Source organism: Pelodiscus sinensis, chromosome 5 (genome assembly GCF_049634645.1).
Source record: "Pelodiscus sinensis isolate JC-2024 chromosome 5, ASM4963464v1, whole genome shotgun sequence".
Classification (NCBI taxonomy): Eukaryota; Metazoa; Chordata; order Testudines; family Trionychidae; genus Pelodiscus; species Pelodiscus sinensis.
Window position 1 is genome coordinate 48,401,008 of NC_134715.1, and position 25,244 is coordinate 48,426,251.

At 37.5% G+C, this 25,244-nt stretch overlaps 1 protein-coding gene across 3 annotated transcripts in view; it reads right to left on the reverse strand.

Moving 5' to 3' along the window:
• The window catches only part of PCDH10 (protocadherin 10), a 48,428-nt gene that overhangs the window by 14,567 nt on the left and 8,617 nt on the right, over positions 1 to 25,244 (reverse strand). Inside the window, exons 4-5 of one of the 3 annotated variants that reach the window (XM_075929949.1) lie at positions 18,377 to 18,682; positions 15,807 to 15,839 (exon numbers count right to left, since the gene is read on the reverse strand). The exons of 1 other annotated variant lie outside the window; for it this stretch is intronic. In XM_075929949.1, the coding sequence (XP_075786064.1) occupies positions 15,826 to 15,839; positions 18,377 to 18,682 (320 nt within the window). In that variant the 3' untranslated portion in view covers positions 15,807 to 15,825. The remainder of the gene's footprint in view (positions 1 to 15,806; positions 15,840 to 18,376; positions 18,683 to 25,244) is intronic. One more of the 3 variants, XM_075929948.1, reaches the window with a different exon arrangement.

Below are 25,244 nucleotides of genomic sequence, written 5' to 3' on the forward strand. Positions count from 1 at the left end.
GAGGGACCAGGTGGAAGGGGGCCAGAAATGACCTCCCCTGGTCCGGCAAAATTTCTCATCCAGGACTGGTCAGAGGATGCCAGACAGGAATATCTAACTTGTACCTGGATGCCGTACTGAACATCTCCAGTGAGGACACCTCTAAATTGTCTATCGGCAATTTATTCCATTATCTATGCATCCTAATTCCTAATCTACATTTTGCCTGCTTCATCTTAAAGCACTTATTCTTGTGCTGTGCTCATTGACTAATGACCATAATTTATCCCTCTCTTTGTAACAACGGTTTATATATTTATAAATAGCTTTCATCTCCTTCTCTATCTCTGTTTCTTTAGATTCACTAATCCGCACTTGCATAGTCTTCCATGTCTCTTATTTCAAATAATTCAACATTTTTTCCTGCACATTTCTGAGATCTATGAGTATTTGTCATTTTTTAAATTGAGAAGCCTGAACACAGCACTACTACAATGTTACACCAGCACTTCATTCCTCTCTTATACTCAATTTAATATTACCATTGGTACTCTTCTGTGGCAGTATAATCTAGACGATATTCTTTATTCTATGGGCAGGTCTACACTATGGGGAAAAGTTGGCTTAAGGTACACTAATTCTGAATACATAAATAAGGCGGGTGGAGTCAATGTACCTTAAATTGAGCTACGGTGCTATCTTCATTGCGGGAGGTTGACAGGAAACAGTGACAGTGAGGAGCAGTGGTGTCTATGGGTGAGTCCTCAGTGTTTGAATTAGTGTGTCCCCGCTATACCTTCTAAATCAAATGCCTGAAGATCAACTGCCAAAGCATCGATCTTCCAGGTAATGTAGATGTGCGATAAATCTAAGCACTGTACTTCTCTTTCTTAAATGAAGCTTCAGCTAGTCTCTCCAATTTACCAAGATTAAACTGTATTTTTATTATATCTTACAAAGCTTTTATAATGCTCTCCAAGATTCTATTATTCAAAAATATGATTATATTATCCAGAGTATCTTCTCAAGAGTCAATAATTAATCACACCATGCCTAGAATACACCACTTCAAGATCCTACTAAATATCCTCTCCCACTTTGATATTAGCCAATTATAACAATAAATAATATTTGGTTAGTTTAGTTTAGTTTTGTTTTGGTATTTCAGTGCAAAAGGGAAGGATGAGTTAAAAAAACCTAGCTCACAAAATTATGTGTGGTGCATTTAGATGTCATGTGAATGTGAATTTTGTATTATTTATATGCCATATGAAAGTTTAGATAACTAAACACCTATATGATATTCTTAGTTCCTAATTGTTCCTAAGGGTTCAAAGCTCCACATGAAATACTGCAGACAAGGAAAGAAGGTTCAGTTGAATCACTGCTTATTATTATGAATCTTTTAATCCAATCCACATACATAATTACAGATTGTATGATTTCAATTTACCTATGAAAATGTCATAGAAAATAGTAGCCAATTCTGTACCAAGAATATACTCTACCAAATTTCTGAATTTTTGGAGCCAGCAGACTGGATTCCTTTTAAATACTATAATAGAATATGTGAAACTGGCAATTGTATGTACAGTAGACTTCCGATAATCTGACACCTTTGGGACGTAGGTGGTGCTGGATTATCGGATATGCCGGAGTAAGAGGAGGTACTATAATGAGGCATTCTCCCAACCCAATCCCTCTTCCCCCCCACCTTATGCTCAAGTCCTGGAGCCGCCGGAACAGCCGCGTGTCTCCCTCCAGGTGCTGGGATACGTGTGCTGAGAGTCCGGCTTTTCAATGAGCTGGCTGGGACACCGTGCACAACCCAATCCCCCTCCCCATCCCTTCCCTTCCCCAGAGCCAAACACCTCTTCTCCCTGCTGTCACACAATTCCTCTTCTCCCCCCAACTTTATGTCGGGGTCTCGAAGCAGCTGCCTGCACTCAGCGGCCGGCTGCTAGCACATGCATGCTGGACGCTGTGTGTGCTGGGGACAGTGAGTGGAACGGCGCGGGCTGTGAGTGTGCATGTGGCTCACAGCGGCCCAGCCATGAGAGTAGCTGACCTGAGCAGTTCTGGGTTCCAGTGGATTCCAGACTATCAGGAGTGCTGGACAACTGGATGCCGGACTATTGGAGTTTTACTGTACATGCAAATGCGGGTTTTACTCTTGCAATTCTCACACACACATTTTGCAGGCAGAATTTAGGAACATGTTTTGAAGAGTTGCCTCTCTATGTTGACTATATTTTCTGTAACTAATAAAAATTGTTTCCCTATCAAAGAAATACATTAATTTAATTTTATCCAATTTAGTTTTCAGGGATCCATATTGCTCACCATTTATTTTGTCAGCAATTTACCAGGAACTGATGTTAAACGTTATGGTCTAATTACTTAGGTCTCATTTCCTTTTCTTAAAACAAGGCACCAAATGTGGCATTTTCCAACTCTTTGAGCCCTCAGTAGGCTGCACTGACTTCTGAAAACAAATTAATTATATTCACAGTAGCTTCACACTAGCAGCAATTCCCACTGCTAGCATGAATCTCTTGTCATGGTCAGTGACTGACATGTAAGAAGAGAGTTGAAGCACAGTCTGTGGAGACTTGAGCTTGCCAGGTAACAATGTGGAACTGGACATTAGAGTGTTCATGTGTAAATGTAAAGATGTTAGTATAGTTACTCCAGAGGAATGCTTTTCTTTGTCCTCTCTCCCAATTATTTGTCACATTCTTTAAACTGTTGTACTCTTTCTTTCCCTCAGGCAAAAACACAATAAAAAATAAAAATAAACAGTTGGTAAAAGAGGGAAGGGGATGTGACTTTATAATAAAAGTGGGGAAAGGGAAAGCAGAATAGCCTGGGGACATTTTGGAGGGGTATTTGCAAGGCTTTGCTGAGTATAGAATTGTGAGAAGAAATGCAAAGGAACAGGAGCTCACTAGTGTGGGTGGGTGAAGAGGGTCATCCCACTATGGAGGGAGCAATAAGCAAGATATATCTGGGGTCCCTCTGCCAGTGTATTCTGGGGGTGTGATGAGAAAATTTTTGCATAGAGACAGGCATCAGAGCAAATTATGTTCCATACCCCAGTGTCACTCACCAGTGAAAGGGACAGAGGCAGTGGGCTTTCATATTAAATGTGAGGCCAACCTTCATATTTACCATTTTTCATGCCTAGCATGAGTAAAACTGTCAAAGCCACATAAACTGATTTGGGAGACCATTGCCAAAGATGCTTCTGAAAATCTGTCTTAGGCTCCTAAAGTACTGGGATACTTCGAAAATGTCACCCTATGATATTATGCCCAGTATGCTCAAAAATCTGGCTTCAGCAGATTTTCTATTACTTTAATAGTGAAGCATTTTTTATTCTGAAGATGAATTGTGTATTCTGAGGGTATGGCTACATTGCAATTAAAACCCACACTTCAGGGACTGTTTGTGGTGTAGACATTTGGGCTCAAGCTCTGAGACCCTCTTACCTCACAGGGTACTTGAACACAGTTCAGCTGCCCCTTAGTCTGAGTCAGCTGGCATGGGTCAGCTGCAGGTTTTTAATTGCAGCGTACATATACCCTGACACTGCGCAATAAATATTGAAAAATGGTATGTGTGTTTTGTGGGGAAAGAGGGAGTTGTCTGTTATCTTTCAGTGAGTTGTGAAAACAAGATTACAACAACCTGATATTAAAGAGGTCAGGGTATCTTTCATAAAAGTATGAGTGTAAATTCAACAAGCCTGATGAAATTCAAGTTGCCTGACTCAAAACAAATCCCTATTTAAACCAATTTACTCTTTACTTTATGCCCTAAAATGTGTTGTGAGTTGCTGATATTTATAGTTTATCCAAGAAGCAGCTGCATTTCAGTGGTGGATAAAATGTGCCCTATACTTATTATTGCACTCCTTGTTGTTTTATAGTATAGAGTGGTTCCATGATATTGTGTCTAGTATCTTAGTTACAGTTAATCTGTGGAACTCCTTGCCAAAAGATGTTGTGAATGATAAGACTATAACAGGCTCAAAAAAGAACTAGATAAATTCAGGGAGGATAGGTCCAACAGTATCTATTGGGCAGGGATGGTGTCCTAACCCCTATTTTTCAGAGGCTGGGAATGGGAGATGGTAGATGGATCACTTGATGTACCTGTTATGGTCATCTATGGGGTACTTGGCATTAGCCACTGTCAGAAGACAGAATACAGAATTAGCTGGATTTTTGGTTTGACCTAATATGGCCATTCCTATGTTCTTATATACAAAGACTCATGTAAATATTACCCATATAAGGCAGCCTATATTCCTGGTTTAGAATGGAAAATTGAATAAGTTTCTCATTTTCTTCAGGTTAAAACTGCATAATTCAATTAAAATAACATCACTCAGAGGTAAATTTTATTAGACCATATTAAATGAACATATTCAGTTATTTCTGCATTTTCTGAATGTTTCCTTTTTTATTTTGCTAAGAGATTTATCCATGTCCTCTCTGTTATTGCAGTAAGTACCCTGTTACTATCATTTCTTTTGACTGATTACTGCAAGAGGAATACAGTGACATGGAGAATACAAAATAGAGGAGAACAGGAGTTTTAAAATCTTTACATAAATTACTCAATAATGGCTGAGCAGTGAATTACCATAATTTTTTTATGTAGGGTCATAGACTATTTATTATAACCAGTAAACACATATGACCACTCACTCTACCTTATTCATTATTATAACTTAAAATTTGTAAATATTGTATCCAGAAACTAGAGGATTTACCTGGTATTGCTCAGCTCTATGGCCGGGCATGGGACAGAGGATGGTTTGGTGCAGAAGTCAATGCTGGGGGATCTGGGCAGAATCACTGGGGCTGCCCATGGCGGTGAGAAGAGCACAGTTCCGGTGACAACAACTCCCTCTGTGCCAGGGCCACATTGCCTCGCCAGCAGCTCCTCTGAGGGGAGTTGGGACTGTGCTGCTATGTGGCTCCTCCACAGCCCATATAGTTCCTGGCAGGGAGAGGGAAGGACCATCGTGCCTGCCTCTGGCAGTGTTCCTAGGAGGGTCATGGCCATGGGGCAGTTGGCTAGTGAGGCTGAGGACTGAGGGGAGGGGGTTGACACCGGGGCAGAGGAGGGCAGCTGGCTAATCTCTTCCTGGTGTGGCCACCCTCCTATGGTCACTCTGCAGTATAATTGTCCCCCAAGCTCCATGCCCTCTGCCCCCCAGTGGTCATTGTGGAGCATAACTATTCCTGCTCTCAGACCCCTCTTTTTCCATGTTATGGAAAACAATCCCATTCCAAGCACTTCCCATTTTACTGATACAGCCAAACCCTGAGCTTACTTTAAATTAGGATGAGAGGAAGCTGCATACCAAATCTGGACAAATGCACTCACAGAAAAATGGACACTCTAATATATAGAGAGAGAGATAGCTTAAATTACTTTTAATTTCCTATAAGAAATTACACTGATAAGTTTTACTTATATCACAACTTCAGTCTCTCAGCATTTAAAAATCACAATGCCGATAGTTCCTAGAAGTGCTTAGATGAAACAGCCAAATGCACAATTAGTATAGGGACATTAAAAGCTATTTCTCTGACTTAGCACATAAAAGATCAGATGACTTTGTAATCAAATGACTTAGATCCTGAGATCTGAGTCATATGGGTGCTCAGGCAAAATTCAACTGACACTACTGGGAATCCATACCAATGTCAGAAGATTATCTTTACAGGATTATGGGACTAAAGATTGCAGGCTGAGAAACAACATTTTTAGCCATCTTTAGGCACAAAATTATAGAATTTGCACATGCATAATTCATTTGTGTGCGCATATAGAGCTTACCACATACACATTTTTTTCTTGAACATACAAATGATAGTGTTTAAATTGTGCATTGTTTGAAGTCACCTTTGAAAAATTCAACCTTTACAGCCAATTTTAGAAGACTGTAACTGCACATGCATTTTTGGTGTGTGTGTGTATATTATAAGAGCAAAAGAATAGCCATACTGGGTCAGATCAAATGTCTATCTAGCCCAGGAGCCTATCTTTCAACAGTGGCCATTGCCAGGTGCCCCAGAGGGAAAGATCCGAAAAGGGAATCATCAAGGATCCCTCCCCTGTCATCTATTCCCAGCATCTGACAAAAGATACCATTCCTACCCATCCTGGCTAATAGCCATTGATGGACATTTTCCATAAATTTATCTAGTTCTTTATTTGAACCTATTAAAGTCCTGATTTTCACAACATTCTCTGGCAAGGAGTTCCACAGGTTCACTGTTTGTTGAATACTTCCTTTTATTTTAAACCTGCTACATATTTCATTTGGTAGCCCCTAGTGTTATGGGAACAAGTAAACAATTTTTCCTTATTTACTTTCTCCACACTAGTCACGATTTTATAGACCTTTATCTTATCCCCCATCATCGCCTCTTTTCTAAGATGAAAAATCACAGTTTTATTAATCTCTTCTCATATGGCAGCCATTCCAAACACCTAATCATTTTTGTTGCCCTTTTCTGAACTTTTTCCAATGCCAAAATTTCTTTTTTGAAATGAAGTGACCACATCTGCATGCATATCTATGGCGTTTTAAATGATTCCTAATATTCTGTTTGCATTTTTGACTGCTGTTGCACATTGAGTGGAGTCATTGTGGATAGTATTCTGAAAGCAGCTAAGATCTCTCTCCTGGGTGGTACTAATATCTAATTTAGTCCCTCATTATTTTGTACATTTAGTTGGAATTATGTTTTCCAATATGCATTAGTTTGCATTTATCAACATTAAAATTCCTGTGCCATTTGCCCAGTCACCTAATTTTGTGAGATCCTTTTGAAGCAGAAGCTTTTCACAGCCTACTTTGGATTTAACTATTATGGCAAGGTCCTCACCCATGCCCCTCACATTGGGACCCCTTCCTGGGTCATAAACAAACCAGAGAACCTTTCTGATGCAGTCACCCATGCCTTTTATTGTCAGTGTCAATTTCCCACCACTTTCTATTTACAGAGCTTTGGTTTTCTAGCAGCTAACTCAGCCAGCCTCTCCTCCCGGCTTAGGAGCACACTACACTTCACCTTGGCTCCTTGCTCCTTCCCCTCTGGCTGCCTTATATAGCTGCCTGGCTAATGAGGCCCACAGATGCTTCCATTAACCCTTCAGGCCTGGGCTTGCTCAGTGGGCCATAACTGGCCTTTTTGGCCAGACTGTAGTGGCAGAGCTCTGGCTTAGCCAGCAGTCTGTCACACTATCTTGAGCTGTTTTGTATCATCTGCAAATTTTGCCACCTCACTGTTTACCTCTTTCTCTAGATAATGTATAAATATGTTAAATAGGATTGGTCCCAATACAAATACCCTGTGGACACCACTAGTTATCTCTCTCCATTCTAAAAATTGACCATTTATCCCTACCCTTTGTTTCCTATCTTTTAACCTGTTATCAAGCCGTGAGAGGATCTTTCCTCTTATCCCATGACAGCTTATTTTGCTGAAGAGCCTTTAGAGCACAAAATCATAGAATTTTGAAAACTTTCTGGAAGTCTAAGCACACCGTATCTACTAAATCACCCTTGTCCACATGCTTTTTGACCTCATCTAATAAGGTTGACTAAGCCAGAAGCCCCATGCTGGAGGCTTGTAACCTCACCACACCCTGCCTTAGGTAAAAGATCTGAAGAAAACTCCTCCAGGAAAGCTAGAGTGACTGCTTCCACTTCAGCCAATCAGGGTCCAGCAAGCCTGTATAAAGATGCTGCTGGGCCACGGCTTGGCTGTTTCTCCCTGAAGCTCAAGCCAGGCAGTCACAGGGACTGACTGGGAAGGCCACAGTACCCTGGACAGCTCAGAGTATAGGCTGGATCTCAGGCTCTGCTGAAGCCCATGGCAAATGGCTGAAGACCAGTCCTTGTGGGCTACAGAACTGCAGAACCCTGGACAGCATGCTGTAAGGACTTTTGAGATAAACTCCAAAAAAAGAGGGCAAGGATGGAACAATTTCTTGGGGAAGTGGCCCAGGGAATGAGTATCAGGGGACAGTAAGAACTTCAGCTAATTAGAGGGTCCCTGGACTGGAAACCAGAGGAGTATGTGGGCCTGCCCCTCCCTCCAAAAATCGCCCAGTTGCTACTCAAGGGGACAGGAGAGAAGCCTAGTCCTAGGTGACACAGAAGAAAGGGCATCTGGGAAACCCTCCACTATGAGCCAGTCATAGGAGTGGGAGCTTATGGACAAACTTCTTCAGCTAGAAAGGAGAGCTGTGAGAGGGGGAGCCCTTTACACCCCCTCAAAGAATTCTAGTAGATTATAGAGGCATGATTTCCCTTTGCAGAAGCCTTGTTGATTATTCCCCAACAAATTATGTTCATCTATGTGTTTGACAATTCTGTTCTTTACTATGGTTTCAATTAATTTGCCCGGGACTGAAGTTAGACTTACCAGTCCATAATTGCCTGAATTTTTTATTGTGACATTAAAAATTGGTGTCACAATAGCTATCTTCCAGTCATTTACTACAAAAGATGATTTAAAGGATAGGTTACAAACTACAGTTACTAGTTCTTCAATTTCACGTTTGAGTTCCTTCAAAACTCTTGGGTGAATACCATCTGGCCCTGCTGACTTATTAATGTTTAGTTTATTAATTTGTTCCAAAACCTTATTTAATGACACTTCAGTCTGGTATAAATTCCTCAGATTTGTCATTTAAAAAGATTGACTCAGGCTTGGGAATCTCCCTAACTCTGGTGAAGACCAATGCAAAGAAATAATTTGGTTTGTCTGTAATGACTTTATCTTCAAATGCTCCTTTAGCATCTCAATTCTCCAGTGGCCCCACTGGCTGTTTAGCAGGCTTCCTGCTTCTGATGTACTTTTTGAATTTTTGGATAGCTACTCTTCAATTTAGTTTTTGGTCTTCCTAGTTATATTTTTATACTTCATTCAACAAAGTTTATGCTCCTTCCAATTTTCCTGAGTGGGATTTAACTTCCCCTTTTTAAACAATATCTTTTAATCTCTCACTGCTTCTTTTACTTGGTTGTTAAGATATGGCAGCAGTTTTTTAGTCTCTGCATTTCTTTTAATTTTGGGGGTATGCATTTATGTTGAGCTTCTAATATAGTGTCTTTGAAAAGTTTCCATGCAGCTTGTAGAAATTTTACTTTTGGCAGTGTACCTTTTAATTTTTGTTTAACTAACCTTCTCATTTTTGTGTAGTTTTCCTTTCTGAAATTAAATGCCACAATGTTAGGCTGATGTAGTGTTTTTTCCCACCTCAGGGATGTTAAACTTAATTATATTATGGCACTGTTTCCAAGTGGTCCAGCTGTAGTCACCTCTTTGACTTGATTCTGCACTCCATATAGGACTAAATCAAAAATTGCCTCCCCTCTTGTGGGTTCCAGAACCAGCTGCTCCAAGTCATCATTTAAGGTGACAATATGTATTTATGATAGCAAATATGTTACACAGTTTTCACAGGAAAATTCTGTATTTGCATGAGAAAAATCACTCGTTAGGGGCTCAGAGATACAAACAAATTAGATATTATCATTATTGGGTAACTGTGTGAGAAATGACAAGACTATAGAGCATAAGTAAAATTAGGTACAAGGTCACTATCCTTTGTAATTAAACATCAATCACCTATATTTTTTAAATGTTACTATTTTTTTTTTGGCCGCTACAATATTAGTTAATTAGTTAGTTCATCTATTTATTCTATGACACTTCAAAGATATGATAAAAATAACCAAAGATTTTTTGAGACAGAATTATACAAAAAGAAAAGAAAATTCTGCTACCATAGGAATGACCACATAAGAGCTTCACTACTTACATTATTTTTAGATTTAAAAAATAATTTTTTGAATTCTTAATGAAAAACAAATCCTATAATTGATCTTACCTTTTGTTGCAAAGCATTCTGCGGTACTTTTACTATTATGAAGTAACATTTCTCTATGACACTAGGGACACCCATATTCCAATAAATTAATTAGTAAATTAAATAAAAATCCTTATCAACAATTTTTTATTCCTTGTGGAAAATCACCTTTTGGTAGTGACTGACTCATATTGTTAAAAACATATGGAACATTTTTCAGTTCTAGATCATTCATTATAAACCAACTCAAGTTGATGGATAATGACTATGTTTGGATATATCAGATTTTTTACAGTAAATGTCATTAAACATTTGATGATTGATGATCATCAGAATTTCAGAATGGTGATAAAATGCTGCTTGAGAAATTATTAGAATTTGATGTGAGTATATTTACTTCATATAGTTTTATAATTTGTGTTTTAATAGTTATAAAGCTTTAACCTTTTTAATTTCAGTCTGTTGTCATTAAATAATTATTATCTGAGCTCCAAGTATGTGATTTCCCTGAGTTTTTCAAATCTGTGAAAATTGATAAAAATTAAAATATGCTTAAAAATAAACATAGATATTATCCCTCAAAATGATGAAAAATAAAAATTGAATTCTGCTAATCCTTAAGGCTGTGGCAGAAAAAAAACCCATATTTTATTATGGTTATTTGATACCTTATTCGAGATTATTTGATAATCCAGTTCCTATGCACTCAGTTCTACAAAGATATATGCATATACTTAACTTCATGCATATATCATGCAACCCCACTGACTTCATTGGGAAGCTAAGCTAGATGTGGTCAAATATTATAAACGTATGGAGACTTAATGTTCAGGTCAAGGCATATTGGGGAATAGTGTTACTAAGATTCGATAGTTCCTGCCTTACATTACCGCTGTCCATGTTGTGCCTATTCTACCACTGATAAGATAAATATAATTCTCTGCTGATGTCAGTTCACAACTATCAGAAGTTCTCACTAGCTCTGATATAATCAGTCAATCAAGGATGACCCATGAAACATAAACTTATTTTAAAAGGATGAAAGTCAACGCATTTTTTAAATTAAGTGGTGGACATAAGCCTGCCTCCACTAAACTCAATTAAACTATGCAATTTTATAACATCTCAGGTTGATGAACTAATCCCTGTGGGCCAAAAGCCTAAATGAGGATTGGGATCCCATTGTGCTGGATGTTGTACAGATATGTAGTGAGACACTGTCCTGGCCCAAAGAGATAAGACCACAAAATCGACTATCATCCATTAGCAGAAGAACAGGTTTAAAATTAGAGCTGTGGAAAAATGTAACCTCTATCCCCAAATATTAATTCACATTTTTAAATAAATATCCTTTGGCCCATGTTCAGGATTTGATTCCTCTAACTGTTCAGATGACCAGTTTTTAATAGGAAAGATGTTTGCAGAAAGTCAGTTTCCTAGACGCATGCCTGGCTACTTGAGGAAAATGAATTTTTAAATTTGCATGCACAAGTATTCAATTTAGCAGAGCTTGTGCATTCATCCAATCAGAAATGTGTAAAGGGTCCTGTGATTTATTGCCTGCGTCACAACCAAGCAACACAGCGTGAATTTCAAATATTTATGATAAATCCACAGAATCAAAATTGTGAAAAGATATTAATCAAATGGCCTAGTATAACAAAGGAATTTAAGGATATCATTATCTGCTTGTGAATATTCCATTACCATAAAAATAAGCTAAATTCACAGGAACGTAGGGTCTGCTATTTAGAATAAATTCAGTGATTCAGATAGTCTGATATTCTGCCTCTGACACAGACCTGTACCAGATGCCTTTGAGAAACATGAATGAAACTTATAATGAAATAACCTGCATATCGGAGATGTTTCTTTGGAACCCCCTTGAAACACAAGCATTTATATTTCTTTGTATGCCACCATACTGTCTAAACTTACTGCTGATTTATATTCAGTTATCTATACACCTGATTTATGTCTATTTATCCATAAAAATCTGGATTCTATCCTCAAGAGGTCATTGAGTCCATTCCCCTGCCCTCAAAGCAGGACCCATTATCATCTAAACCACCTCCGATAGATGTAAATTGATTGTTTTGCAGTTGCTTTGTTGCCCCTCATTCTTTTGTTAGGAGAGAGGACAAATGAGAATTCTTACTTTACTTTCCTTGTATCATTTAATATCTTGTATTCCTAATGTTCCCTTTTGCATCTTCCCCAATCGGTAATAATCTCTCCAGTAATTTTTCACACAAAAGTATTTTGTGACTCTAACCATTATGCAATGAGTTTTTGTGTGTTTGGGGATTTTATTATGTTTGAGTGAACAGAACTGATCACAGCAATAAGATGAGAAGGTATGATAAATATATACAGTAAAACTCCGATGGTCCGGCATCTGACAGTCCGGCACTCCTGATGGTCCGGCACCATCAGGAACCCGGAAGTGCTCCGGGCAGCCAGACCATTGGAGCTGCTCTGCCCCCAGCTTCCCCGATTCAGCCGCTGCTAAAACTGACCAGCGCTGCAGCTGACAAACTGACCAACCCAGCAGCACCCCAGCTGTCCCGGATTCAGCCGCTGCTCTGCCCCAGCTTCTTGGAATCAGCCACTGGTCAGTTTCAGCAGCAGCTGACTTGGGTACACCTGGGACAGAGCAGCTGGGGTGCTGCTGGGTTGGTCCCCACAGCGCCAAGCTTTGGCACTAACAGACCAACCCAGCAGTGCCCCAGCTGCTCTGTCCCAGGCGTTCCGATTCAGCCACTGCTGAAACTGAGCAGGGCTGACTCCAGGAAGCCCGGGGCAGAGCAGCTCTGACTCTGGCTTTCTGGAGTCAGTCGCTGATCAGTTTCTGTAGCGGCTGACTTGGGGACACCTGGGGCAGAGCAGCTGGAAGGCTGCTGGGTTGGTCCCATAGCGCCAAGGGTCGGCGCTACCGGACCAACCCGGCAGCACTCCAGCTGCTCTGCTGCAGGCTTCCCCTATTCAGCCGCTGCTGAAACTGACCAGCAGCGGCTGAATCGGGGACTCCTGGGGCAGAGCCGGACTATCAGAAGGGAGGGCTATGAGGGGAACTGGGGTAGCATCTCCCCACCCCACCCCAGACCCCTCATAGCCCCCCCTTCTGATAGTCCGGCATATCTGATAATCCGGCACCCTCTGAGTCCTAAAGGTGCCAGATTATCGGAAGTTTACTGTATAATGGAATTCTATTTTTTTAAATTTTCTACTCCATTATTGTACAATTTAGCATTTTGTTTACTGTTTTAAATACCACTGCACATGGACCAGAGGCTTTTCATTAAATTATATTCATTTGTATTAGTTTTTTTTTCTCGGTGGTCACAGTCAATTAATAATTTCTAAAGGTAAAAGAATACTTCAAATTACTCCTTCCAGTATGTAAAGCCTCTTCTCTACTTACGAACTGGTTATGGACCAAGCAATTGGTCGTAACTCAGTTTATTTGTAAGTCAGACCCCATAGTGTTACACGTGACCGCGCTGTTCATAAGCGCGGACCGCATTCGTAACTCGGGGTCCGCCATTTACAACAGCTTCGGTCGTAACTGTGAATGGTTGTAAGTCAACTGTTCACAACTCAGGGACCAGCTGCATTATGTTCACATTCTCCTAGCTTTGCTAAATCCCTCTGAAGTTCCTCATAATCCAGTAGGACCATCGTTTTCAACCTTTCCAGACTACCATACCCCTTTCAGGAGTCTATTTTCTTATACACTCCATGTTTCATCTCACTTAAAAACTATTTGCTTACAAAATCAGAGATAAAAATACAAAAAAGGCACACTGTTACTTTCTCGTTTTTACCATAAAATTATAAAATAAAGCACGTGGAATACAAATACTGTATTTACATTTCAGTGTATAATATGTAGATCAGTATAAACAAGTCATTATCTGTATGAAATTTTAGTTCCTAACTTCTAACTAACTTTGATAGTGCATTTGATGTAGCCTATTGTAAAACTAGGCAAATATTTGGATGAGTTGATGTACCCAGTGGGAGATCTTTGCATACCCTCATGATTACATTTACCACAGAACCACTGAACTGTAGCATGGATTTACCAAAATAATATACTGTCATCTGTAAATTTCGCTCCCTTCCTCCCTCCCTCCTAATTATTAAAAATACCAAGCAATATGGGCCCCTGTCCAGACCTTTGTGGAACTCCATTGTTAATCTTCTGCTGATGCTGAAAACAATCCAATTATTCCTGCTATTTTTCTGACTCAGGCTATGTCTAGGCAGCAGTGTTATTTCAGAATAACTGACATTATTTCAAAATAAAAAAGAGCATGTCTACAGTGCAAGGCATAATTTCGAAACAATGGTGAGCTGAAGGACTTCTTATTCCTGTAACCCTCATTATACGAGGAGTAAGAGAAATCAAAGGAAGAGTGTGTAGACAGAGCCAAAAGCCAAACTAAGCTATTTCAAGTTAAGCTACGCAATTGACGTAGCTCAAGTTGCATAGCTTAATTCGACTTTTGCCCTGCTGTGTAGATGTGCCCTTAGATAGTTTCATATGTGTGATAATATTTTACCACTCACCCTGTAACTATGCTTAGACACTTTGGGTGCATCTACTCAGCAGGCCTTAGCACAAAATTCATTCATTGAACGAGGTGTACATTTAGTTCGGATTAGGAAGCCTAATCTGAACTATCTAGTCTGTGCCGCGTGTAGCCGCGTGGCACGGGGTTCGCACTAGCCGGCTTTTAAAAATGGTGGCGCCGGCTTTATGCTAATGAAGCCTGGAAAATTCAAATCCCGGGCTTCATTAGCAAGTTCGGTATGCATACATTACCCCCCTAGTTCGAACTAGGGGGGTAGTGTAGACATACCCTAAGTTACATACATTGAGTTGCGTCAATTGCATAGCTTATTTCGAAATAGCTTATTTTGAAATTGGGAGCTTCTACACAGAATTTATTTCAAAACAGAGCACACTTCCTTTGACTTCCCTTACTCCTTGTATAAAGAGGGTTACAGGAGTCGGAGTAAGAAGTCCTCCAGCTTTACAGTATTATGACATTATTTCGAAATAACTGACTGCTATGTAGACATGGATTAAGTTATTTTGAAATAATGTTGCTGTGTAGCTGTACCCTTTAAGAGCCTCATATGGGGAACTTTGCCAAAAGCTTGTTGAAAGTTCAGACAAATTATATCGTATATATAATATCATATATCTATATCTATATATATCACATATAGGCTGTGTTTAAATTACATCCCTTTTCTCGAAAAAGGGAGGTAAATTAGACACTTCAAAACTGCAGTGAAGCCGGGACTTAAATTTCCCATGCTTCATTTGTGTAATAGCGGCCGCAGGTTTTTTTTAAATGGGGCTTTTCCAAGGAAAAATGGCTGTTTAGATGGGGATCGATTGAAAATAAAACCCTTTTTTGAAAGATCCTGTACTCCTGAAAAAATGAGGAGTACTGGTCCATAATTTTCAGGACTATGTTTAGTGTCTTTAAAAATGTATTTTTATTAAGACAGACTTAAAATAAAACATTAACATACTACATCACATATTACTTCTTCAGGATCAGGTTAGTATTCAAAGCACCTGGCTAAAGATTCTGGCTTGCTGGCTGAGAATCCAGTATAGTAGCTGATTTTTTTTTATATCAATTCTGCCATTACATTCCAAACTTTCTTCAAAATTCTTGATAAATACTGTCTGGTGCTAATGACCTGTTTCTCTTTACTGCATCTATTTCTTCCAGCACCTCATCTTTTCCACCCCAGTCTCATTTTCCTCATGTTTATTTGAAAAAAAAAAATGGTCTGGGATAGATAGCTTCCTTAACACTCTCTTTGTCAAGATCAATGAAAATACACTGTTTAGCTTCTCTGTACCCTCAATAATTACAGATCAACAGACCTACCTGTTCTCTCACAGGCTTCCTACCTCTGACATACTAAAAAACAAAGAAACAAACAAAAATGTATTAGTTTTTATGTTTTTGGCTATTTGCTAAAAAAAAAAAAGACCTTTTCTCTCCTGATTTCAATGTTATGGTTTATCTGTTTTAACTTATCATTGTTTCTACTGGGTTTACTGAAGTATTTTAATGGATGCCTACTTAGCACAAGTAACTCTCTTCTATCTTGCAATTTAACATGTGTTTTCTTTTTTCTTACCTTGTCACTTTTTTAAAGGATTTTAAATACATGCTATAATTTTGGCACGGTGGGATTAAATAGCAACAGCAGTGAGTCTTGAGGATTTTATTTTCCTAACTTGAGGGACCTTTTGAGCTAGCTTCTTTTTAAAAAATCACCCTATCTAAAATTAATTATCACCATGCCACTTTTTGGTGAAATTCCTCCCATGAGGATAGTAAACTCAATTATATTTGGTCACTATTACTTAGTGGCTCAACTATAGTTATTTCCGGAACTATCTCTTGTGCATTCCTTAAAACTACATTGAAAATAGTCTCTTCTCTTTTCTTGTTCAATGAATAAATTATTAACTGTGAATTATCTGCTCAGCTATACAGAGAATTAGGTTCACTTTATTTCTTTGATCTATTATTTGCAATACATTTTAAAATCTAAAATAGTACTAATAGAGGCATTAGCTATAGGAAAACAGAAGATAGAATTATTAATTTAGATTTCTTTGAAGTTTATTCTTGGAGGTTCAGTAAAATTCATAGTCCAGATTTAATTTTGCTGAATCCAGTTTATGACATACATCTCACTAATATTACTGGGCTTCCTTCCAATGTTGCCTCAATTATTTTATATTCTCATGTCATAGTTTGTGAGGAAAATAAAGTATAAACTATGTGACAATTTGCTTTCAGGATGGCAAAATAAATCGTTTATATTTAACTACACACAAGTTTAGAAACTAAACAAGAAAAGGCATTTACTTAATTATAATCAACCTCCAAATTATGGAACAATTAAACAGAAGCATCAATTTGGCATTGTTATGAATAATGCTCACTATAAGAAATTTATGTAAACTGAACAAAAACAGAAACATGTTCATAATGAGGCTGAAAAGTGCCTTAAAATACAAATATTTTAGTTGAAGTTATGATGATGAATTAATAATTCATGACTAGAATGTGCCCTAATACTAAATGACACTTTTAGAAGACTTGATGGTTATGAAGAGCATAAGAGTTCAGCACAAGGTCAACAGTTCAAATCTGACCTTTGTCAGAGGAATATAGAAGACATTGCTAGCTCTTGGCAGGTTTTTGACCTATGTGAAATCAGTTGCTTGCCTCAAGCCAGTTCCTTATAAGTGAATGTGGACATCATGAAATTAATAATTTCCCAAGCTTTGCCTTAGTTTTTTTAAACACAAAATCCAAGGACTGAATGGGAAAGAAGACTGAAAAAATCCTCACACTTTGAAAGGTATTCTGACACTAATAGGACAGAGCTGAGGAAGATTAAAGAAGATTGCTGTCCATGCTGAACCTTTCTGGAGAAAGACTTCAGTTTCCAGGGGTCTCAGTGCAGCACCTTTCACAACCACTGAATTCAACTGAAATTTGAAAATAAAATAAAAAGCCACCTCTAGAGAAACATTCCTCAGCTCACCTATTGTCCTAAGGGACTGCTATTGCTCTAAGAAGGGCCATTGATAAAATGCAGCCTTCCTTGGCTCCCATAATGCAGACTAAATGAGCATGAGAAACTCTTCAAGTCAAGGGAGATCTTGTAATGCCTTAACAAAATACAATTGGCTAGTAAATATAGCAGTAAACATCTTAAAACAAAGTATGGTTTTAGTGTACACTCTTTGGCTCAGAATCCAAAACACATAATTATCTTTTCTATATCTATACACTGTCTTCTCTGTTGCCCAACTGCAATGAGGACTATAAAAGAGGTAAGGATTTAGAATAAGACAGAATTCAGGTAAGAATTCAGAATAAGTCAGACAGCATTGAGTAGAATACACGTTTCTATCTTACAGGATGACTAAAAGTAAAAGATAATCAGAATAATGTGTAAAAATATGAAGACTCCTCTGCTGCCCTGCAAATCCTGCCTCATGTAGGTATTATTCCAGCACTACTTAATGAAGTGATAAAGCTCAGTTTCAGTAAGAAATTGAGGCACCTGGAGCAGTTAAAATGTAAAGAAAAACTAAGCTTGCCATCACCTTGTACTTCAAAACTGTTTACTGTGATAAAGCATGTTTTTCAGAAAGTGATGCAAGCCACCTTTGAAAAAAAATTCTCTTCAGAAAAACAGAAGTTGTTTTTGCTGCTAGCAACAGGGACATAATATCATGGGACAAAGTCTTGTCCTTTTTTATGTACATTCAACATTGCTATTTTAGTGGTATCTGAATCCAAGAGGAGTAATTTTTTCTCATTGCTTCCAATACTCTGAGTGTTCTATTCTTAGTAAGGATAATAGAGAGCTAAGATTTATTCCCTCAAAGGGAACATTTTCACGCAGCTTTCTGAATAGTACTTACTCAAATATGGTGGTTTGTAAGGCGCTCGTGTATTAGTCAGCAGTCCATCCAACTCCTTCCTCTCCAGAGTGTTGTGGAGGGCCTTCTCCTTGCCGAAGGTGGAAAAGGACCTCTCTGCCCCAGGCTGGGCTTCTGGTGTTTCAAACACTTCAGTGTCTGGAACAGAGTCCATACCGGGCACATGCAGATTGCTGCGATAATCTGCAGCCTGGCGTCCATCGGACGGGACAAAAGAGGGCATCCAGCACCGATCCGAGTGGCCCAGCGCTTTACATTCCTCTGTGCAATTGGAGAAGAGATCCATGCCTGCAAGCAGGAAAGAGAAAGAAACTGTAGATATAAGCTTCAGCATCCTGACAAGCTGCTGACAGATGAGAAAGAACATGGTGGGTAAAGAGAGATAGGAGGAGAAAATCTTTCTAGAACTCTTTCCACTGCCTTCATTTCACCAACAAAAGATCTGATCATTTTGGTCTTCACCAGTCAATGCCACCAGTTACAAAGAGAGGAAGTGCCAGAATGTCACCATGTGCAAAACAATCACGAGAAGAAGTGTGATGATGATTCACTTCTCAGAATCTCTTGTGGACCTTACTGCCTAGAACCTATAGAGGTATAAGACTAATTCAAATTACAGGTGATATACTTAGTAAGGTACAAATGTGAAAAAATGGTGAACATGGATCTTACAAAAAGAATGGAATTTCATTAATAAGGAATCTCAGAATTCACTTTTAAAAACTAAATACTATTGATTCCTATAAAGCAATTCTTTGCGTATGTATGAATGTGATTAGACTGACTAAATTACTAAAAGCAGTTCTGACAAAATTGGCGACTGTTACATATCAATCCTTTGTGCGAGAAAAATGATTTACTAAGTCCATCCTTTTCATTAATTCTTCAGAGTTAGTAATCGTTGCCACAACAGTAGTCCTTACCATAACCAAGTCACTCTAGTGACTGGGAAGAGTCCAATAGTAAATTACTGTAATTAGTGGCATGGAGGTAACTGTAGTCCGATGTGATATGGCTGCAGATACTATTGACAAATGTGCTAATGCTCAGCATCTCAGCAAACCCTTTTCTCCACCAACTGAAAACTGTTTACAAATCCTTCAAAGCTATTAAGATTTCAGTGACAAGCAATACTTCCATACTACCTTCTGACTGGCATATTTCCTGTCTCTGATTCCTTAAATTGTCGGCTTAAATTTCTTCAGGAAGGAGTAGTGTCTGAAATCTTTCGAGTAAAATTGAATAAATATTATTGTCTCAGATTGATAATCAACAGCATATAGAAAGAGCACAATCCGAGGCATTTATCCTTTATTTGTAGAGTACACTGAATGTTTTTGAATAAATATATATGTGTCAAAAATGAACAAGATCAGTTATAAATATTGCATTTACAACAAGTGAATTAGAATTACAAAAAAGTGTCATAACTTACTGAAAAAGAACTAAGAAAAAAATCTGAACACCTACAATAAGATTCATGTAATGTAGCTTATTCAACAGTCTACACCATAAAGAACTTGATTAGCTTGATCTTTTGGGTAAGGATTAGTATTTAAAATTCTGCCACAGTTCTGCATTTCAATTTGATTTATATTAGTAATAGTTATGTATTATCTCTCACTATGGAAAACAATTTTTCAGCAAATAAGAATCCCCTTTGAGTTACCAAGAAATGCTTGAGAATGGAGGGCAATCATTTAGATAAATGATAAAAAAGAGCAGCAGCAGAAGAAGCAAGTTTTTATTACAGATTAATTTCTCTTTATAATGACTTTTTTATTTTACATTAAGCCATGTATGATACTAAGTCCAGCTACGATTATAACTTCCCATTGATAATTGGTAAGCAGAAGTCTGGAAATAAATTACTGATCAGTGAGCTGTTGAAGAATGCAAACGTGAACTGCAGTTGGAATTAAGGAAATAGACAGGGAAAAGCATGCAAGACATACAAATTGTTCATGAGGTAATTGGTTAGTTTAGTTCTTGATATCATAATGGTAGCGTCTACTATAAAAACAGATAAATAAAACAGAGAAAGAAAGATTTGCCTATGTACTTTCTACAAAGAGGTGGCCATACACCATCACTACTAAAACTAGCATTAGAAAAATTCCAAGATTTTTTTTCTATGCAGAGTAAGGTATACTTCATATTTTAAGAACTTTTGCAACTCAGAAGGTAGAGGAACAATTAATTCAAATTGATATAGTCAGTTTTCAGGATTTCCTAATATAAGTCAAAAGTAATTAATATCCATATATTTTGCAAGAAAATGTTCACAAATATTACCTCAGTCAATAAATTCATTCAATTCATTAATCCTGAAACAGAACAGTGATGGGAAGGGAAACAAAAAGCTGGACTGAACTGTTATTGTTTGTTTATTTGTTTTGCCAATGGGAAGAGACAACTTTAGATATTTATTCAAGGGCAGATCTTTATTTTCTTCTCCCTGGATTTATTTTTCTCCAGGAAAATTACCTGTTATATTACCATTTTGGTTTTATATCAGTTCATAAACAGGAAAAGTCTGTCTATCTACTAATTACTTGTTTAGTTTTCTTTGATTTTGCTTGCCAACATTGAACAAATTTATGTAACAATTTATTATAGAACTGGAAAATGATGTTATATCCCTACAAATCAACATTTTAAGAAATGAAAACAGGGGAATCTGAAATGTATATTGTATGCACCAAGTCTGTTTTTCTTCAAGAAAAGACAAAGTACCAAAAGATGATTTAAGAATAAAAATCTACCTACTTATGTCCACTACTGGAAGGGAGAGCCAATATTCAAGTGTGTATATAAGAGTATGGCTGGAAGAGGAAGTGTCCAGGGAGGACTGCTCCTATTTCTCATTTATTACATTCCCACAGATTTTAATGGGTACAGAATCATACCCTTAGATATCAATATATTTACAGAACAATACATTCAAGTTAGCACTCCAGTTTTTATATCTCCTGGGTACCTACATTCCATTTTATTAACTATGATATAGTAGCAAACTATTCATCCTTTTTTAATTATGGTATAATAGGATAAGATTTTCCAAAAAAGTTTCTAACAGAAAGTATTCGATGTGCAAACTAATAGAGAAATGAAAATGATTGTCAATTTTTCTGTTTTGCAGAAAGAAAGCGGTATCACAGAGAGAAAAATAAATATAATCTGGCATAGGACTCCTTTATAAAGCAAAGACAATATGTTTGATTTATAACAAAAATAAATGTTCAGGCAATATAACACTTCCATTGTATCGCCTTCATATATCTTGCCTGATATACAGTCTTCCTGGACTAAACTATTCATCATAATTGCAAAACCACAGTGAAGAAATATTTCATACTATAATTGAATTGAAAAATATAAAGTCTTATATCCCAGATAAACTGATATTTTAAAGGTGAGAATAAATTCAATGTCTGTATCAAAAGAATATAAATATCTGGCACAAAGTTCTCAAATAACATTATGTGATAAACACTGCAATATAATGCAGGAAGAAAGACCAAGAGATCATTCCTTACCCTGTAATACAGTTATTGGATAGGTCACTGGACAGTGAACAATTTCACATGCCACATAGCCTGACATATTTAGGATAGCCAAAGGAGATAGGGATGGAGGGTAGCTTTTTAACACTAACTCTCCTCCCTGAATTTGGTTAGTTTGGATCAGATTCTTAATGCAATTGATTCTCTAAAGTATTCCTTTTATCTCAACGTGAAAAAGACAAAACTAAATGTTTCCATGAATATGTATACTAGTTGGGATGAAAAGCTCTCTTTAGATCAAAGAGATATTTTGGCAATTTTTGAAATTCATTTTTTAAATATTGTAAAGGAATTAAAGAAAAATTATCCACATGCCAAATCTCCAGAATTATGACAAGCTATATTCAAACATGTTATTGGTGTTTATTAGTATTTGCTATTTGATTACACCATTAAGTGTTAACAAAGCAACTCCCTTTTTTCAAGATGTGTTATTTTCTATAGCATCATTTTTATTATTAATGCAAGCATGTTAGCAATTTCTTCTGTTATGTATATTGCCTTCACAAGCCAGTTGATGTATTGCCCTGCATAAAACTGTCTCCTTCCTCACAACAGCATGAGTAAAGACATAAACATCCCCAACATTCAGTTCGTCTAAATATTAACTTCTAATCATAATCTGAATGACTGAGATGCAAACATCATTAAGGATTCAACCTTCTCCCATCATCCAAAAGAAAAAAGAAACCCACACAGCTAAAGTCAAAGCACTTTACTACACCACTTTATGTTCACCCTCGTTTTTTTCCCAAATGATCTTCAGAATAGGATTTAATTGCTATATTATATATTACCCCTTCACCACAGTAATTTTTTCTCATGGTTTCTCAATCTGTTTCCCCCATACCAGTTACAATATTGTGCTCTTCCTGCATCCCACAGAATAAACACATTGGTTCTGCTAACTGGTGTTCAAGCTGGTGCACAAATCATTTGACAAGAGGGCATGGAATGGCACAACACACACCTTAAATCCCTGGAAACTCACCAGATGTAATTGTAATGTCCAGATTCCTACAGATACAGGCCTGGTCTGAGATATAGTTAGGTCCATGGAAGGCATCTTACATTGATCTAACTCTGTAAACATCTATACTAAAATGTAACTCCTCCAATGTAACTTGCCCACTACATTGACTTAAGCACGATGTCTCTTGTGGAGGTGGAATTATTAAATCAATAGAGTTAGATCAACACAGTATTAGTGTACTTGCTAATGGAAAAACGTGGGAGTATTATTATATCTACTAAATTTTCTTATATATCTCTACCTGAAAATATACCTGCCTAATTATATTACAAAATTAATTCAAAAAATGTGTGATGTAAAATAATAATATACTGAATTTGGAGCAAAAATCTAGTTTTCAAAAGTCATTATCGTCAGATGTTTAGTTGGTGATCAGCTATATGAAATGAACTGGCAGCATTAGTCCAAGTCCTTGTGGGCAAGTGTCTTGTAAAATGTAAACACACACACACACACACACACATATGTGTTTTATATATTTTATATGTATAAAAGAGCAGCAATTGCCATTTATGTTGTTAATCTTAAAATAGAGGCCAAGAATGTAATTAGGTGTTAAGAATAAATTAATTTCATCCTTAGAAGAGATTTTTCTAGAATATGATTGATGCATATTTAAGGGTTGAAATGGAGAAGTTAGAACTGTCACTGCTTTAGCAGTATCTGTTCTACAGATAAATAAGAACTTTTCTCTCCAAGACTTGCAGTCAGAGAGAAAAGATGGTCCAATAGGTAGGGCACAGCCTGGGTCTCAAGAGAAATTGTTCCTTAATTTGCCACAAACTACCTGTAAGGTCTTGGGAAAGTAATTTCTAGTAAGATTTTTCTAAAATATCTAGGCACTTAACTCCCAGATTGCATCTATATAGCAGGGCTTAGCTCGAAATAAGCTACACAAATTGAGGTACGTCAATCGCATAGCTTATTTCAAAATAGCTTATTTCGAAATTGAAAGCGTCTACACAGCACGTATTTCAAAATAGAGCACTCTTCCTCTGACTTCCCTTACTCCTCATACAATGAGGGTTACAGGAGTCAGAGGAAGAAGTCCTCTGGGTTGACAGTATTTTGACACTACTATATTTTGAAATAACTACTTGATATGTAGATATGGACTAAGTTATTTCAAAATAACACTTGTTATTTCAAAATTAAAGATGCGGCTACACTGCCCTGTTATTTCTAGATAACTAGAATTATTTCAAAATAACAATGTGAGCGTCTACACAGCCATTTTGTTACTTCAGAATAATTGCAAATTAACCGACGGCTTAGTTCGAAATCTGTAAACCTCATTCTACGAGGAATAATTCCTATTCTGAAATAGCTGCTTTGAAATAAGATGTGTGTAGTTGCTCCACTGCTGCTATTTCAAAATAGCCTCTCACCAGGGCTATTCTAAGTTATTCCTCCCCAGGGCCTCCTGGGGCTTTAAATCGAGATAGCATATCTACATTAGGAAAGCCTGCCTCAGACTAATTTTGAGGCATCTCTGCAGTATAGATGTGCTATTTCAAAATAAGCTATTTTGTAATAACTGTTCCAGAACAGCTTATTTCAAAATAGCCATGCAGTGTGGATGTACCAATACTGCTATGTAGATGTACCCCCAGTGATTTCAATGGGAGTCAGATGCCTAAGTGCTCTTGAAAACTCCTCTACTGGTCATCCTGTGCCTCAATTCCCTATCTGTGAAGTACGACTAACAGTATTTCTGTACCTCACAGGGGTCTTGAGAAGATAAATGTATCCAAGATGCTATAGTACTTGGAGTGGGGGGGCATATATAAGACAGAATCAAGTACCTTTCACATGCACCCAATTTAATCAATAGTAAGAAATCATGATTTATAAAAGATTGTTTCAGTCACTGGAGCTGCAGTTTACACTAACAGTGGCCCATAATATTTCAGCAAATATTCTCCAAGCAAATGTGCACAATGGATGAATCATACAGTGAAAGACTCACATTCTGCATAACCACAGTCATTTTGACCAGGCACTGGACTACTACAGGATAAACTGATGACAAAAGGAGCAGTTACACAGTGTGTAAAATGAAGTGCAAAATGCCTTTCCAGGCAAAGCCATCTGCAGTGTGAATATGACTAGGAGTGTATCACATTTTGCCGTAAAAACCATTTATCAAGTATTTCTGGTCATGAATATGATGCTATTTTGTGACAGGTTCTAAGAGAGAAAGACTATCCTAAAAGATGATGAGAAAGAAAAAATATATATAAAGAAAGGA